Below are 14,586 nucleotides of genomic sequence, written 5' to 3' on the forward strand. Positions count from 1 at the left end.
CACAGTGACATGCAGTCCCCTCCTCTAACCTCCCCACCCCTCCCCCATCTCAGAGACTGATGAACAAACTGACAGACACAGGTCATGAAGGGGGATACTAAGGCTGGTCTTTATTACCAGTGTCCAAAGGAGAGGCAGACCTTAAAGCTCAGATGGACTTATGTACTGGGGATAAATGTGGCCCAGGCCAACAATTCATTAGATCTCACTGACTGAGGACCACAGTCACCATTGAGAAATATTTGTATGAAAACCAATTAATGTATTCAGCAGCACAGATATAGAATATATAAACTGTCTCAGCTCAGTGAAGTCAGACTCACTGGGTTGAGAAATAGTACCAAGTGTAGTACAACAGCTCCTCTGCATAGGTGTAGAGGCTGCTGTCCTGTCTGCTACTGGAGCTCAGCCCAACCTCAGCCACCGTTTTTAAATGACACTAAAGTGGAAGGACTTTTTTTAATAACCATTTAGATCTGGTGTCAGAGATCCATATCCCTGTATATCCAGTGTCCTTCAGCATGTGGGATATTCAGTACTCTGCTTGTATAGCTTGTTTGTTTTGACGCTGTTCTGTTGCCCTGAATGTGTATGTGCCAAACTGGTATTTAAAATAGAATTGTGCTTTTCTAAATAAAGGAAAGTCCTATACAAACCTACAATACTGTATGTTTGATAGACTGATGAGATAACAACATGATATACTGTGTAGAGAGGCCTTGGGGAGTGGTGAGAGAGGTGTGGGTGGGGCTGGAAGGGATGTCAGATTGTATGTGCACATACTACACACACAAGCACAGACACACACACACTACACACCATCTCAAGGCCACTCACCCAGACACACACACTCAGACACCCAGAGGAGTGTTACTTTGGGATAAGTGCAGGTTGAATATAGTAAGGGGTAGTTAGGTGGAAAGGACTAACAGATGCTGGGCTGGTTTACAGCCGGGGACGGAGGGGTGGGACCTCACCACACCTCCGTCCTGCAGCCTGCCAGCCACTCAGGGGTCTACCCCCCTCACGTCCTCTCACCCCTCCTTCCCCCTTACAGAGAGGCCACACGTCCCCCCCCCCCTTACAGAGAGGCCACACGTCCTTTTCCCAGAGAGGAAGGACAGGGACGGGCGGGGCCCCAGAAAGGCTCACAGGGACTGGGGGAGGAGGAGAGGGTTAATGGGGGTACAGTCTGGTTACTGTGTCAGGCGCAATGTCCAACGCTCTAGGCACTATCTATTTTTCATCACCTTTCTGTGTTTGGCGCATAAAGCAGACTGACTTGGCAGCCGAACAGACCCACTCTGTTTCTCTCTAGGTTCAGTGTCAACCACAGGAGTACACAGAGCATAGAGATAAACATACAGAACACTACAGTCTCTCTCTCAAACCACTGAAATACCAGAAGGCCTAAATATAATTTGAGTTCCAGGGTGGATGTATTTTGAGTTTTTATGCATCTTATCAAAAGTGGTTAACGTGGCCAAACTTTGATTTGTGTGACTGGATCTATGTTACCAATATGACCTTAACATTTTATACAAACAGCAATCAAGTAAGAAGTAAATGACAAATAAATAAAAAGTTTGGTTACAGCTGTGCAAAGCCCTACCATCCCAGACCTAATAGTTACACATTTGCTAAGGCTACAAAATGGCTACCCCTGTCCAAAGTGGATGTGTTCCAAATTGGGCCTATCAGCCCATGTCTCTCCTTTGAAAACCTCCTTTCTGTTTCATTCCTCCTCTCCTCTCACCACAAACCCTGAACGGGTTTAAATCTGGCATTCCGTGAGTGGTCGCTTTCTGGAAATCTTTCACATCCTGTTTACGCCAGCAGATTTCAGCCCTTACCGCAGAGAGCTGGCTAGAGGCCTCTACTGCCTGGACACACAACCTCACTCTCTCTATCCTTTCTTTTGCTTTCCCTCTCTCCTATATTTCTCGCTCTTTCTCCTTCTCTGTCTTCTCCTCACTCCCCTCTCTCGCGCTGTCATTTTCTCTTCTCTCTCTCAGCCTCTTTCCCTTCTATTCTCTCTCAGCCTCTTTCTCTCTCCATCTCCTTCTCTCCCTCTTTCAGCCCAAGGGAAAACTAGCTCACATAAAAATCATCTCCCTTTAGTAAATGCACACAGATCTCTGCCTAAAGCTACTTGGTAGAGTTCACAATCTTATGCAACAAGCACACATTGTATTTCCAATCAAAACACTTTAATATCAGATTTTGAAAACGTGAATAAAGTTTAATAAAGCTATTTCAATTAATAAGATATTTACAGTATTTTTGACCTTATGAAAGTGGGGAAAAGATCCACAGCTGAAGACAATTTCTCAGTTTCATACTTGTGAGATTTGAAAAAAAACAACCTGTGCCAGACTCCGACTGTGTAAAATGTGTAAGTGAAATGAAGGGTTGAATATATAGAAAGAGAGGGTCAGTCTGTCCTTTTTGCTTTGAGGACCACAAGTAGTTGTTTTGTCCAGCTCTTTTCCTCCTCCTTCCCCCTCTCCCGCCGCTGGGCTCCTGTGTCAGCGGCACTTGCAGGACCTGACCACCATGTTGGAGAGCTGCTCTACCTTGGGCGTTCGGCCCATGAAGTAAACGATGGTCAGAGGCTCCAGGTCCTGAGGTACGCAGCACGGAGATGCCGACGCCTCAGGGTTCAGCTTGTTATACAGCGGCAGGATCTGTGTGAGTGAGAGAGAGAACATGAAATATCACAGCACCACTACTTAAAGAGAGAGTTCAACCAAATTACAAAATGACACATTTGTGTCCTTACCTTGTAAGCAGTCTATGGACCAGGTATGAAAGCAATCCATGCTTTGGTTTAGTTTCCCTGGCACTGTTTCCTTTTGTGGCACAAATCCCATTCAAGTCATGGGACCGATATTTTAATTTTTTGCACGTCATATGCAAACCATCTGAAAGTATCTAAAATGATTTGAATGTTATGAGCGAAAAATGATAACGTTTGCGTGACTTGAATGGGATTTGTGCCACAAATGCTAAAACGTTAGCATGTGGAAACAGTACCAGGGAAACTAAACCAAAGCATTGATTGCTGTCATAACTTGTCCATATTTGTATTTGGTATTTGCATTTATTATGGATCCCCATTAGTTACTGCCAAGGCAGCAGCACTCTTCCTGGTGTCCAAACACATTAAGACCCTTATATTACACGTAAAACAAAAGCTAAAACAATACATCATATAACACTGTCACACCACCACATATCCACGACTGCTTACAGGGAAGGAAACTAATTGGTCAATTTGGGCGCACTAACCCTTTAAGTACTTCCATCTAACCCTACTACTGTGTTGAACAATATGGTTCTGCAGGAGCACTGGGACGTGTAACCAACGGACTGTGCATGGTGCTGAGATGACAGGACATTTCAGCTACTTGTATAGCCATGCTGTAAAAGTGAGTGTATGGTAATAAAGCCATAAGACCTGACTGTGACTGAGGTGATAGAACATTTATGCCAATGTAGTGGTTGGGGGTTAACTAACCATGTTGTAGTGGTTGGGGGTTAACTAACCATGTTGTAGTGGTTGGGGGTTAACTAACCATGTTGTAGTGGTTGGGGGTTAACTAACCATGTTGTAGTGGTTGGGGGTTAACTAACCATGTTGTAGTGGTTGGGGGTTAACTAACCATGTTGTAGTGGTTGGGGGTTAACTAACCATGTTGTAGTGGTTGGGGGTTAACTAACCATGTTGTAGTGGTTGGGGGTTAACTAACCATGTTGTAGTGGTTGGGGGTTAACTAACCATGTTGTAGTGGTTGGGGGTTAACTAACCATGTTGTAGTGGTTGGGGGTTAACTAACCATGTTGTAGTGGTTGGGGGTTAACTAACCATGTTGTAGTGGTTGGGGGTTAACTAACCATGTTGTAGTGGTTGGGGGTTAACTAACCATGTTGTAGTGGTTGGGGGTTAACTAACCATGTTGTAGTGGTTGGGGGTTAACTAACCATGTTGTAGTGGTTGGGGGTTAACTAACCATGTTGTAGTGGTTGGGGGTTAACTAACCATGTTGTAGTGGTTGGGGGTTAACTAACCATGTTGTAGTGGTTGGGGGTTAACTAACCATGTTGTAGTGGTTGGGGGTTAACTAACCATGTTGTAGTGGTTGGGGGTTAACTAACCATGTTGTAGTGGTTGTCAGCGCTCCAGAGGTATGGGCAGCTGCCAGAGCAGAAATTGGCCTTGTAGCCCTTCGGCTCGTGGATCCACTTCCAGTTCAGGTCCCGGCGGAAGTCGATGTAGAGCGATCGCAGACAGCAGCCCGCGCCTGAATTCCTACAACAGGTAGGAGAGATGGACAGAAAACACTCTTTCATTCTGATCCACACAGGATATATCCTACTTAATAAGTTTCAGGACTGCAAGCCTAGCAGACTCCCTATAAGCCTCCAATAGATTCATAACAACAATACAACAATCATCAATAATGTGGCTATGAACAAATATACAGAATCACTGCATATCAAAGACCAAAATAAAGAGAAAGCTCTGATAAGTATATTCTATGGTTGTAGATAATAATGTAGGTATTTGGCTTCTGGATCAGTGTTTCCCCTACCTGGAGCAGGTGGTGGGGTCTGCAGCGGCCCTCCTTTTGCGGGTCTTCTTGCCCGGGTTGTCTACCCTGTCACTGGGCAGCAGGGTGAGGATGAGGTGGGGGGTCTTGGTACTAAACTCTACCTGGCCCTTAGCCAGGCCTGCCCCCGGCTTCCGCACCTGCTGCTGAAGCAGCTCATCATCCAGACCTTGGGAAGAGGAGGAGGAGGAGGAAGAGAGGGGGAGGGAGAAGAAGTGGGGGGAGAGGAAAATGAGGGAGAGGGGTGAAGGAGAGAAAGGGTTGGTGTGGAGTGATCTCATGGAGACATACTGTAATGGGAACATTTGTCAGCTAGAATGCTGTGTGTAAGTGAATTGAGAAGCTCAATCATCATTTTTTTTTTAAGAGCCATGTGTTATGTGTCTATGTTACTTAACATAAACAAGTTCTACAACAAGCAGACCTGCGAAGCGTGTCTCCAGCTCCTCACTCTTATTGAAAACAATGCTGTTGGTGGAGGGAACGAAGGTGCAGCACGGACAGTGAACACCCAGCTTCAAACCCAGGTTCCTCTCTGAAAGAGTGATATGGAGGATGAGAGGATAAAGTACAGGTAGAGAGATGGTGAGAGGAGAAAACAGATATATACCTCTAAATGTGTGTGCAATGACCACTAACTTAACAACATTCAAGGTGTTACGTAACATTTTAGGGGATTTGGGGGCCATACGTTATGTCACGTAAAATGTTACGTGACACCTTGAATGTTGTTAAGTAGATAAAGGGGTATAGAGCCATATGATATGCTTGTCAACGTACCCTTATGAGCCAGCCAGTCCTTCACAGTGTCAGTGACATCCACAGAGAGCCACGCCCCCTTGGTCCGTGGGCGAACAGTTCTGGAATCGATGTATCTCTGCGAGGGGCCTGTTGGCTCTTCTGGCTTTATCACCTGACAGAGACATAGAGGGAGAGACAAAGAGAACCAGAGGATAGCTTTTAACCCTCTGTAGATATGCTCATGAACATCAGTCCACTGCTCGCACAAGGGAGCGTTTACAATAAAAGTGACTCCAAAATGACACTACATTATTTACCATTAATTTCTATTGGGCACAAAATAATCTGAAACACAACCAAACTGAACTGCAAATGTATCCAACACGTTTGTAGAGTCACAAACCAGGACTAAGGGATCAAATACTCAACTTTTGACTACTTTCTTTATAAGAATTTGAGCGGTGTCAATGATTTCAACCCCTACCTTTTTGAGAGAAACAAATGATTACTTGTTAAACAAAATCTCTTTCTCTGAGCAATAGTATTAATATAAAATAATATAATTTCCCAAAACACTTTTGCATACAATATAGCTCTGTATTATTTATTTTATACAATCATTATTGCTCATTTTTATGAGGGGTGTCAATAATTTCAGACGCCACTGTATTGCAGTTGCAGTTCTATGATATGATACCTGGAGTGGGTATATGGTATTGTGATGGGTCTACCTGGTGTAATGTTGTCAGTACCTGATAGATCTCTACTCTCTGCTCTGAGGTGCGGGCCTGGGGGTTGGGTGCTCTGTAGATTCTGAACTCAGCTTTGACCAGCGTGCTGGAGTTTCTGTCCACACCACTCACATCGAATCCCACCACTCTGTAATATGGGCTGGGGACTGGAGGGTTCACTGCATCTATGGGAGGGGTAAGAGATATACGACTTATTAGAAATACTAATAACTGGACATCAATTCATTAATAAATATGCAATCGTCACCCCAACCTATATGCACAAATTACCTCGACTAACCTGTACCCCCGGACATTGACTCGGTACCGCTCTTCTTGAACTGCACTGTTGGTTAAGGGCTTGTAAGTAAGCATTTCACGGTAAGGTCTACACTTGTTGTATTCCGCGCATGTGACAAATAAAGTTTGTTTTGAATCTACAGTATATGCTAAATATTGTATAGCCTATACGAGCGTCTCACACACATATCCTAAGTCATCGAGGTATCTGACAAATGGTTGACAACTTGGCAAGGGTGGTAGGCAGGGTTGAGTTGGTTACTTTCTAAATGTAATCCGTTACAGTTACAACCTGTCGAAAATTGTAATCAGCAATGTAATTTTTGGATTACCCAAACTCAGTAACACAATCGGATTACTTTGTTACTTTTGGATTACTTTCCCCTTAAGAGGCATTAGAAGAAGACAAAAAGGATCCATCAAAAGCATTTGGTGTGACATCATAGTGGTCTCTGACCTGTGGTCAGACACTCAGGTGGAACGCATTTTTTCAGTGCTGAATTGGATGTCATTGATAAAACAAAAATATGTCATCATGTATTTTTTTCCGCGAACATCCTTTCTGAATGTAAAAGTAATCCAAGAAGTAATCATGTAGTTTTTCAAAAGTATCTGTAAAAAAAACGTATTTTTGTAATCAGATTGGTGGTTGGAAATCATTACGCATATGCGTTATAGTGCTCGACAACGTTTTAAAAAATATATATAAATCACTGACATACAAAGGGACCACGATTGATTTGCGACATATATTGAAATTATGATTGTGGAAAGTTCCACTCACTGATGTCTGTGCGCTGCGGAAGCATGTCTATGCGCTGAACCTCTTTTGCGTAATAATCCTCCTCGCTGCTCTCCCGGTCGCACGCGGACTCGGCCTGGCGCGCACGCTCCTTCAGCAGCTCCCGAGTGCTGTTGTAGAGCAGCATCACCTCAGCGGGCACAGTCTCGGGCTGTGGGCTAGGTGCGGGGGGCTCCGGTGGACTACGGTAGCGGAGCTTGCTGAGGATCTGACCGCGAACGGCCTCGATGCGCTTGGACTTCTGATCATCCAGGCTGAATGACTGGCAGGTGGAGAGCCCCTCCGCGGACACCGCCAACCGGAGCAGCAGCAAGGCGAGGTGGGTGAGCCACATAGTCCGGTGGTCAGATTGGTGAACGGACTCACTCGGCTCCATATGAAATCTTCAGGAATCTTTCAGTCTGTGTCTGTCCGGTGCAGTCCAATGCGCACTGAGGACCTGTGTGGAATCCAATGCGCACTGGCGAATGTTTTAGCAACTCCCAGAGTGTAAACTTTAACCGAGAATTTACGTTTGAAAAACTTCTAACACGTAAAAAAAAATAAGAAAAAAATCTGCCAAATAATAGTGAAAAAGAAATACAACTACAATTTAAGAGTGCTAAATGACAAACATGCAATGTAAATTTAAGAGTTCAGCCCATGTCGTACATTGCAAAGTTCTATCAAATCATTTGGAAAGTGTATGTTTGTTCATGTTCTTCTCTGAGAGCCTCTGAGCCTCTGAAAGAAAATCACTGCCCATAAGTATTTTTTATATTTTTTATTCTCGGTACTGAATGCTATACATTCCGGCTATAAGGGTGACTTCACTGGTTAAATAAATTATAGTCATGGGCTATGAATTTACAAACATTTTGAGAAAATGTTGAGATGTAAACCAATCAGCATGGTTGGCTAGTCAAATTCTTTCACACTACATAAAAGTTAGAATATGATTAAATCCTCTATGGAAGAAATATTTGTACTCCCGAAAAATAAACCTCCTCCAGAAAAGTTGAAATATATTATAGATTTTAAGGTAAGCGTTGGTACAGTCCCATCCTTAGAAAATTAAGAAAAATCTAATCCTCCTCTTGATTCTTCTGATGTGGATATCAGAGGGGGAAAAACGATCCACTACAGCAAAAAGGTCTGATGCCACTCTTTCATTCCTTGGCAAGAAAAAAAATCATCCAGAGCTGTGGGACAGTAACTTCAGTGTGCAATGCAAGGTGTGCGTGAAAGAGAGAGACAGACAGACAAAGCAACAGACAGAACGAGAGACACAGTGGGTGATGGGTATGTGTTATTATGTAGGTATCTCCCTCTCATCAATTCAGAAAACACACACACACACACACACACACACACACACACACACACACACACACACACACACACACACACACACACACACACACACACACACACACACACACACACACACACACACACACACACACACACACACACACACACACACACACACACACACAAAATCTGGCAGATATATTTTGGGAAATTCTCCACACCACAAAAAGGTTTGCACAGGCCTCCCTTCTATCCTCAGGTAAGTATCCTGTTGAAACATGTCAAAACCACCACTTGATAAGTAGCCAGGCCTAAAATCTGTCCATGATTTGTCCATGTTACCCAGTCTCCATTGAAAAGCAAAGTGATAGATGGAGTTTGCTAATTCCTTGGCTTGTCATATTTGACTGATCGTGGTCTCATTCGTCTTCCCTCTAGTTATTTCCATAACTGTGACATGTCTCCTAAGTGTGTCCTACATAAATGTAGACCACTTGTCCCATATCTAGTATTTATTTCAATCTTTTAATTTTCAGTTATAATAAATGAGTAGCCCAGTTATTCAGTCCCACCCTGTCTCTTTATTTCTCTCTCTCTCCCCCTCCTTCCCTCTCTCTTATTCTTCTTCCCAGTCTCATTGTTAATTACAGTTCAGAAGCCCGGGACTGTTAATCTGTCAAAGGAGGCTTTTATTGCAGCTCTCTCCCCATCCCATTATACTGTTATTATAGTTTCGGCTCCAAGGCTGTAATTGCAGTAAGTAGAAGGGATAGGTACTACAGAGAGAAAGAGACAGAAAGAGACGCAAGCAGCCCAAAGGCTTGTGGCAGGCTTTTCTCTCCTTGCAAGGTTTCTAAAAATGATAACACTGCAGGGGAAGTTTGGGAACAAACACTTTCTTGTTTCAACCTGCTGTGCCCCAGAGCCTCAGACGGTGCACCCCTATGGCTGCTCAGAGCAAATTTTGCCTACGTGGATCTAGGGATGTTTGGCAACAGCCAGTGTTACTGTCTGACCTGGGGTTAATGGATCAAAGGGGCCTAGTGGTTGTAGAATTGCAATGTGTGGGTATAAAAATACTTCATCAAAAACAACTTATCCCTGGCTGGAGCTTTTTCGCTTTTCCTCAGTCCAAATATAGTCACTGCTCGCCACGTCATCTATCTCCTAGCAGTTCTCCTGCCTGCGACAACAAACTCAAGGATATGGTTCTCGCTCGCTCGCACGCACGCACACACACACACACACACAAACGCTGCTGTCCCATGTTATAGAGACATTGAACCACTGGTCACTCCCGTTTCACACTGTGTATTTAAATACTGTATCCCGACATAGCTCATTCTAATATTTCTACTACTGTACATTGTATTTTAGTTACACTGTTTATACACACCACATTTGTATTTATATACTGGATTCTTGACATAGCTCACTCTAATATACAGTACATGACCAAAACTATGTGGACACCTGCTCGTCGAACATCTAATTTCAAAATCGTGGGCATTAATATGGAGTTGGTCCCCCGTTTGGAGGCTTTTATAGCAGCACTCTTCTGGGAAGGCTTTCCACTAGAAGGTGGAACATTGCTGCGTGGACTTGCTTCCATTCAGCCACAAGAGCATTAATGAGATTGGGTGCTGATGTTGGGCGATTAGAAGCACAGAATCATCTAGAATGTCATTGTAAGCTGTAGCGTTACGATTTTCCCTCTCTGGAACTAAGGGGCCTAGCCCGAACATGAAAAACAGCCCCAGACCATTATTCCTCCTCCACCAAACTTTACAGGTGGCACTATGCATTCGGGCAGTTAGCGTTCTCCGGGCATCTGCCAAACACAGATTCGTTCGTTGGACTGCCAGATGGTGAAGTGTTATTCATCACACCAGAGACCTCGTTTCCACTGTTCCAGAGTCCAACGCAGCAAGCTTTACACCACTCCAGCTGACACTTGGCATTGCGCATGGTGATCTTAGGCTTGTGTGTGGCTGCTCGGCCATGGAAACCCATTTCATGAAGCTCCAGACAAACAGTTCTTGTGCTGACGTTGCTTCCAGAGGCAGTTTGTAACTCACTAGTGTGTGTTGCAACCGAGAACAGACGATTTTTATGCGCTACGAGTTTCAGCACTCGGCTATCCCGTTCTGTGAGCTTGTTTGGCATACCACTTTGCAGCTGAGCCATTGTTGCTCCTAGACGTTTCCACTTCACAATAACAGCACTTGCAGTTGACTGGGGCAATTCTAGCAAGGCAGAAATTTGACAAACTGATTTGTTGGAATGGTTGAATCATATGATAGTGCCACGTTGGTGCCAATGTTTGTCTATGGAGATTGCATGGCTGTGTGCTCGATTTTATATACCTGTCAGCAACAGGTGTGGCTGAAATAACCAAATCAACTCATTTGAATGTGTGGCCACACTTTTATATATATATATAGTGTATCTACTGCTGTACATATCATTCTTAGTCTAGGTTGTGTAAATTCCCCCGGTGTACATATGTAGGTTGCATTTTGATACTGCTAGAGTGCTATTTGGGTTGTTAATTGGATTCGTTGTTAATTGGATTCATCCCGCCATCCTTGATTATTTTCCTTTCTTTTTTTGTATTTTTCTGCATATTTTAGCTGTTTGACTGCATTGTTAGGAGCTAGTAACATAAGCATTTTGCTGCACCGCTATAACACAGGCTAAACCGTGTACGTGACCAATACACTTTGATTTGATGATTTACAGTTGAAGTCGTAAGTTTACATACACCTTAGCCATTTACATTTAAACTCAGTTTTTCACAATTCCTGACATTTAATCCTAGTAAATATCCCGTTTTAGGTCAGTTAGGATCACCACTTTATTTTAAGAATGTGAAATGTCAGAATAATAGTTGAGAGAATGATTTATTTCAGCTTTTATTTCTTTCATCACATTCCAATTGGGTCAGAAGTTTACATACACTCAATTAGTATTTGGTAGCATTGCCTTTAAATTGTTTAACTTGGGTGAAATATTTTGGGTAGCCTTCCACAAGCTTCTCACAAGAAGTTGGGTGAATTTTGGCCCATTCCTCCTGACAGAGCTGGTGTAACTGAGTCAGGTTTGTAGGCCTCCTTGCTCGCACATGCTTTTTCAGTTCTGCACAGAAATTGTCTATGGGATTGAGATCAGGGCTTTATGATGGCCACTCCAATACCTTGACTTTGTTGTCTTTAAGCCATCTTGCCACAACTTTGGAAGTATGATTGGGGTCATTGTCCATTTGGAAGACCTATTTGCAACCAAACTTTAACTTCCTGTCTGATGTCTTGAGATGTTGCTTCAATATATCCACATAATTTCCCATCCTCATGATGCCATCTATTTTGTGAAGTGCACCAGTCCCTCCTGTAGCAAAGCACCCCCACAACATGATGCTGCCACCCCCGTGCTTCCCCGATGGGATGGTGTTCTTCGGCTTGCAACCCTCCCTCTTTTTCCTCCAAACATAACGATGGTCATTATGGCCGAACAGTTCTATTTTTGTTTAATCAGACCAGAGGACAGTTCTCCAAAAAGTATGATCTTTGTCCCCATGTGCAGTGGCAAACCGTAGTCTGTCATTTTAATGGCGGTTTTGGAGCAGTGGCTTCTTCCTTGCCGAGCGGCCTTTCAGGTTATGTCGATATAGGACTCGTTTTACTGTGGATAGATACTTTTGTACCTGTTTCCTCCAGCATCTTCACAAGGTCCTTTGATGTTGCACTTTTCGCACCAAAGTACGTTCATCTCTAGGAGACAGAACGCGTCTCCTTCCTGAGTGGTATGACGGCTGCGTGGTCCCATGGTGTTTATACTTGCGTACTATTATTTGTACAGATGAACGTGGAACCTTCAGGCGTTTGGGAATTGTTCCCGGCGATGAACCAGACTTGTGGTCTACAATTTTGTTTCTGATGTCTTGGCGGATTTCTTTTGATTTTCTCATGATGCCAAGCAAAGAGGCATTGAGTTTGAAGGTAGGCCCTGAAACACGTCCACAGGTACACCTCCAAGTGACTCAAATGATGTCAATTAGCCTATCAAAAGCTTCTAAAGCCATGACATTTTCTGGAATTTTCCAAGCTGTTTAAAGGCACAGTCAACTTAGTGTATGTAAACTAAATTGTGATACAGTGAATTATAAGTGAAATAATCTGTCTGTAAACAATTGTTGGAAAAATGACTTGTGTCATGCAAAACTATAGTTCGTTAATAAGAAATTTGTGGTGGTTTAAACACGAGTTTTAATGACTCCAACCTTAGTGTATGTAAACCTCCGACTTCAACTGTATCACAGTTTGACATACTTTACCTTTCATTCATGACTATATATAGTATTGATATGTATTTTTTGGTGTGTACCGGTATTTATTTATCAGTGTAAATTAATTACAAAGGAAAGCAGTTTAGGGTACCAAGGAAACCAAGGAGTTGTACTTCTACGGCAAAAAATGCACCGAAACATTTTTATAAAAATAAATAAAACAAAATCAGCTCACAGATATTGGACAATGTAGAAGCATTCAGATCCGGTCTGTGGTTTTCTTGGGGCAGCAGTGTGTTCACATTTCATTGCCCCAGGTACTATACTATATAACCAATTCAACAGTGTGGTATTTCTTCCTATACACTCAAACAAGAGTCCAGTTTTCCCCTCACTTCTAATGCCAGCAGTCCCATACAATGAACGGTTGGGGTGAGAGGGTGGTGGGGGGTGGATGGGGGGGTTAGCGTATAACCAACCCCCCTCCTCTATGCCTCGTCCTCGTTCAGCAGCATGTTGGGGACCCCCCGAGAGATGGGGAACTCACGGCCAGACTCGGGGCACTGCAGACACCCTTCCAGCACCTCCACCTGGACAGAGAGACAGATAACACGTCACATCACCTGTAGTTACTCTGCGTGTGTGTGTGAAAATAGGGTTAAACCTACAATCACTTTTTATCAAGCAGAATGAAAGTGCCAAGAGGGAACATGACGGAGACTCTACCTAACCTGACCACTAGATGTCCTCATATTCCCATAATAAATGCATTGTTTCTTTCTATTGACCAAAATAGTAGTCGATAGAACTAAGTAATGAATAACAACAGGTTATTTATGGTGATCCTCACCTCCAGCAGAACCCTGTGTACTTTACGCAGGAAGTCTTCATTATTCTCATAGTCCGTGACCAGCTCTGCAGGTAAATCTTGGAGATGACCCAGCTGGAGAAAAGACCACAGCTAGGAATTAGGATATACAGGAAGACAGTGATATTGCCATACAACCACAATCACGATAACAAGATTTTAGGTAAAGCCTTTCTGTATCAGACCCAAGTATAGTTAGTGTACATGTCATCTAGGCTGTTGGCCTAGCTAACTATTCTACCTCTGTTGGATACAGTAGCTTGAAATGACTTTGTACAAGTGTGTTAGTGTTAGTCAAACAGACGGACTAACCCCATCAGCCGCCTGAACCAGAGCGCTCCACTCCAATTTGGGGATCATTCGACTCACGAAATTGGGATTAAACTCCACCTCACTCACTTTCACCTCCGTCGCCTGGGATCCGCACAAACGGGATGAAAAAAACACATATTAGCTAGCTAAATACGTGGTGCATTTAACACATTTCAAGTTGCCGCAACTCTGCTAGCTAGTTTTGAGCAGACTTCCTTACCTTGATGAGGAGAGGGTATCCTTTGGTTACCCCTTTCACGTGAGACGTCAACATGTTGTGCGTCAGTAGTTTCATGCTTAGTCTATGAATGTCGCCTATATAATCAAAGAAAGTGAGAGCACCAGTAACTTTGTCAATATATACTGTATCTACACTAACTATAATTCTCTACCGTGCAAACTGAAAACAATGCGTTTACATGTGGACCGGAAATGTCGAAATTGCAACAGTGAACAGTTTCCCCCAAACACAGATCATCCTAAAAACAGGTTCCTAGCAGTACAAACGGTTTCCGGAAATCAGATAAAAATATAAATTAACTAGGCAAGTCAGTTAAGAACAAATTCTTATTTGGTCGTCCTGCGGGGAGGGGGGTTGGGATTAACAATAAAAAATATAGGACAAAACACACATGATAAGA

General features: G+C 43.3%; 2 protein-coding genes across 2 annotated transcripts; both read right to left on the reverse strand.

Annotated features, from left to right (window-relative positions):
- Positions 1-2,428: 2,428 nt before the first annotated feature.
- tgfb5 (transforming growth factor, beta 5) lies at positions 2,429-7,565 on the reverse strand. Its single transcript, XM_038992909.1, has 7 exons — positions 7,170-7,565; positions 6,107-6,270; positions 5,394-5,526; positions 5,038-5,148; positions 4,596-4,782; positions 4,159-4,312; positions 2,429-2,687 (listed from the first exon to the last, which is right to left on the reverse strand). The coding sequence occupies exons 1-7, from the start codon at positions 7,561-7,563 to the stop codon at positions 2,529-2,531; spliced, it is 1,302 nt and encodes a 433-aa protein (XP_038848837.1). The 5' UTR covers positions 7,564-7,565; the 3' UTR covers positions 2,429-2,528.
- Positions 7,566-12,932: 5,367 nt separating this feature from the next.
- Positions 12,933-14,380, reverse strand: trmt112 (tRNA methyltransferase subunit 11-2). Its single transcript, XM_038992910.1, has 4 exons — positions 14,166-14,380; positions 13,946-14,047; positions 13,616-13,708; positions 12,933-13,355 (listed from the first exon to the last, which is right to left on the reverse strand). Exons 1-4 carry the CDS (start codon positions 14,238-14,240, stop codon positions 13,254-13,256), a joined length of 372 nt encoding a protein of 123 aa, XP_038848838.1. The 5' UTR covers positions 14,241-14,380; the 3' UTR covers positions 12,933-13,253.
- Positions 14,381-14,586: the final 206 nt, after the last annotated feature.

This window comes from Salvelinus namaycush, chromosome 5, assembly GCF_016432855.1.
Source record: "Salvelinus namaycush isolate Seneca chromosome 5, SaNama_1.0, whole genome shotgun sequence".
NCBI lineage: Eukaryota > Metazoa > Chordata > Actinopteri > Salmoniformes > Salmonidae > Salvelinus > Salvelinus namaycush.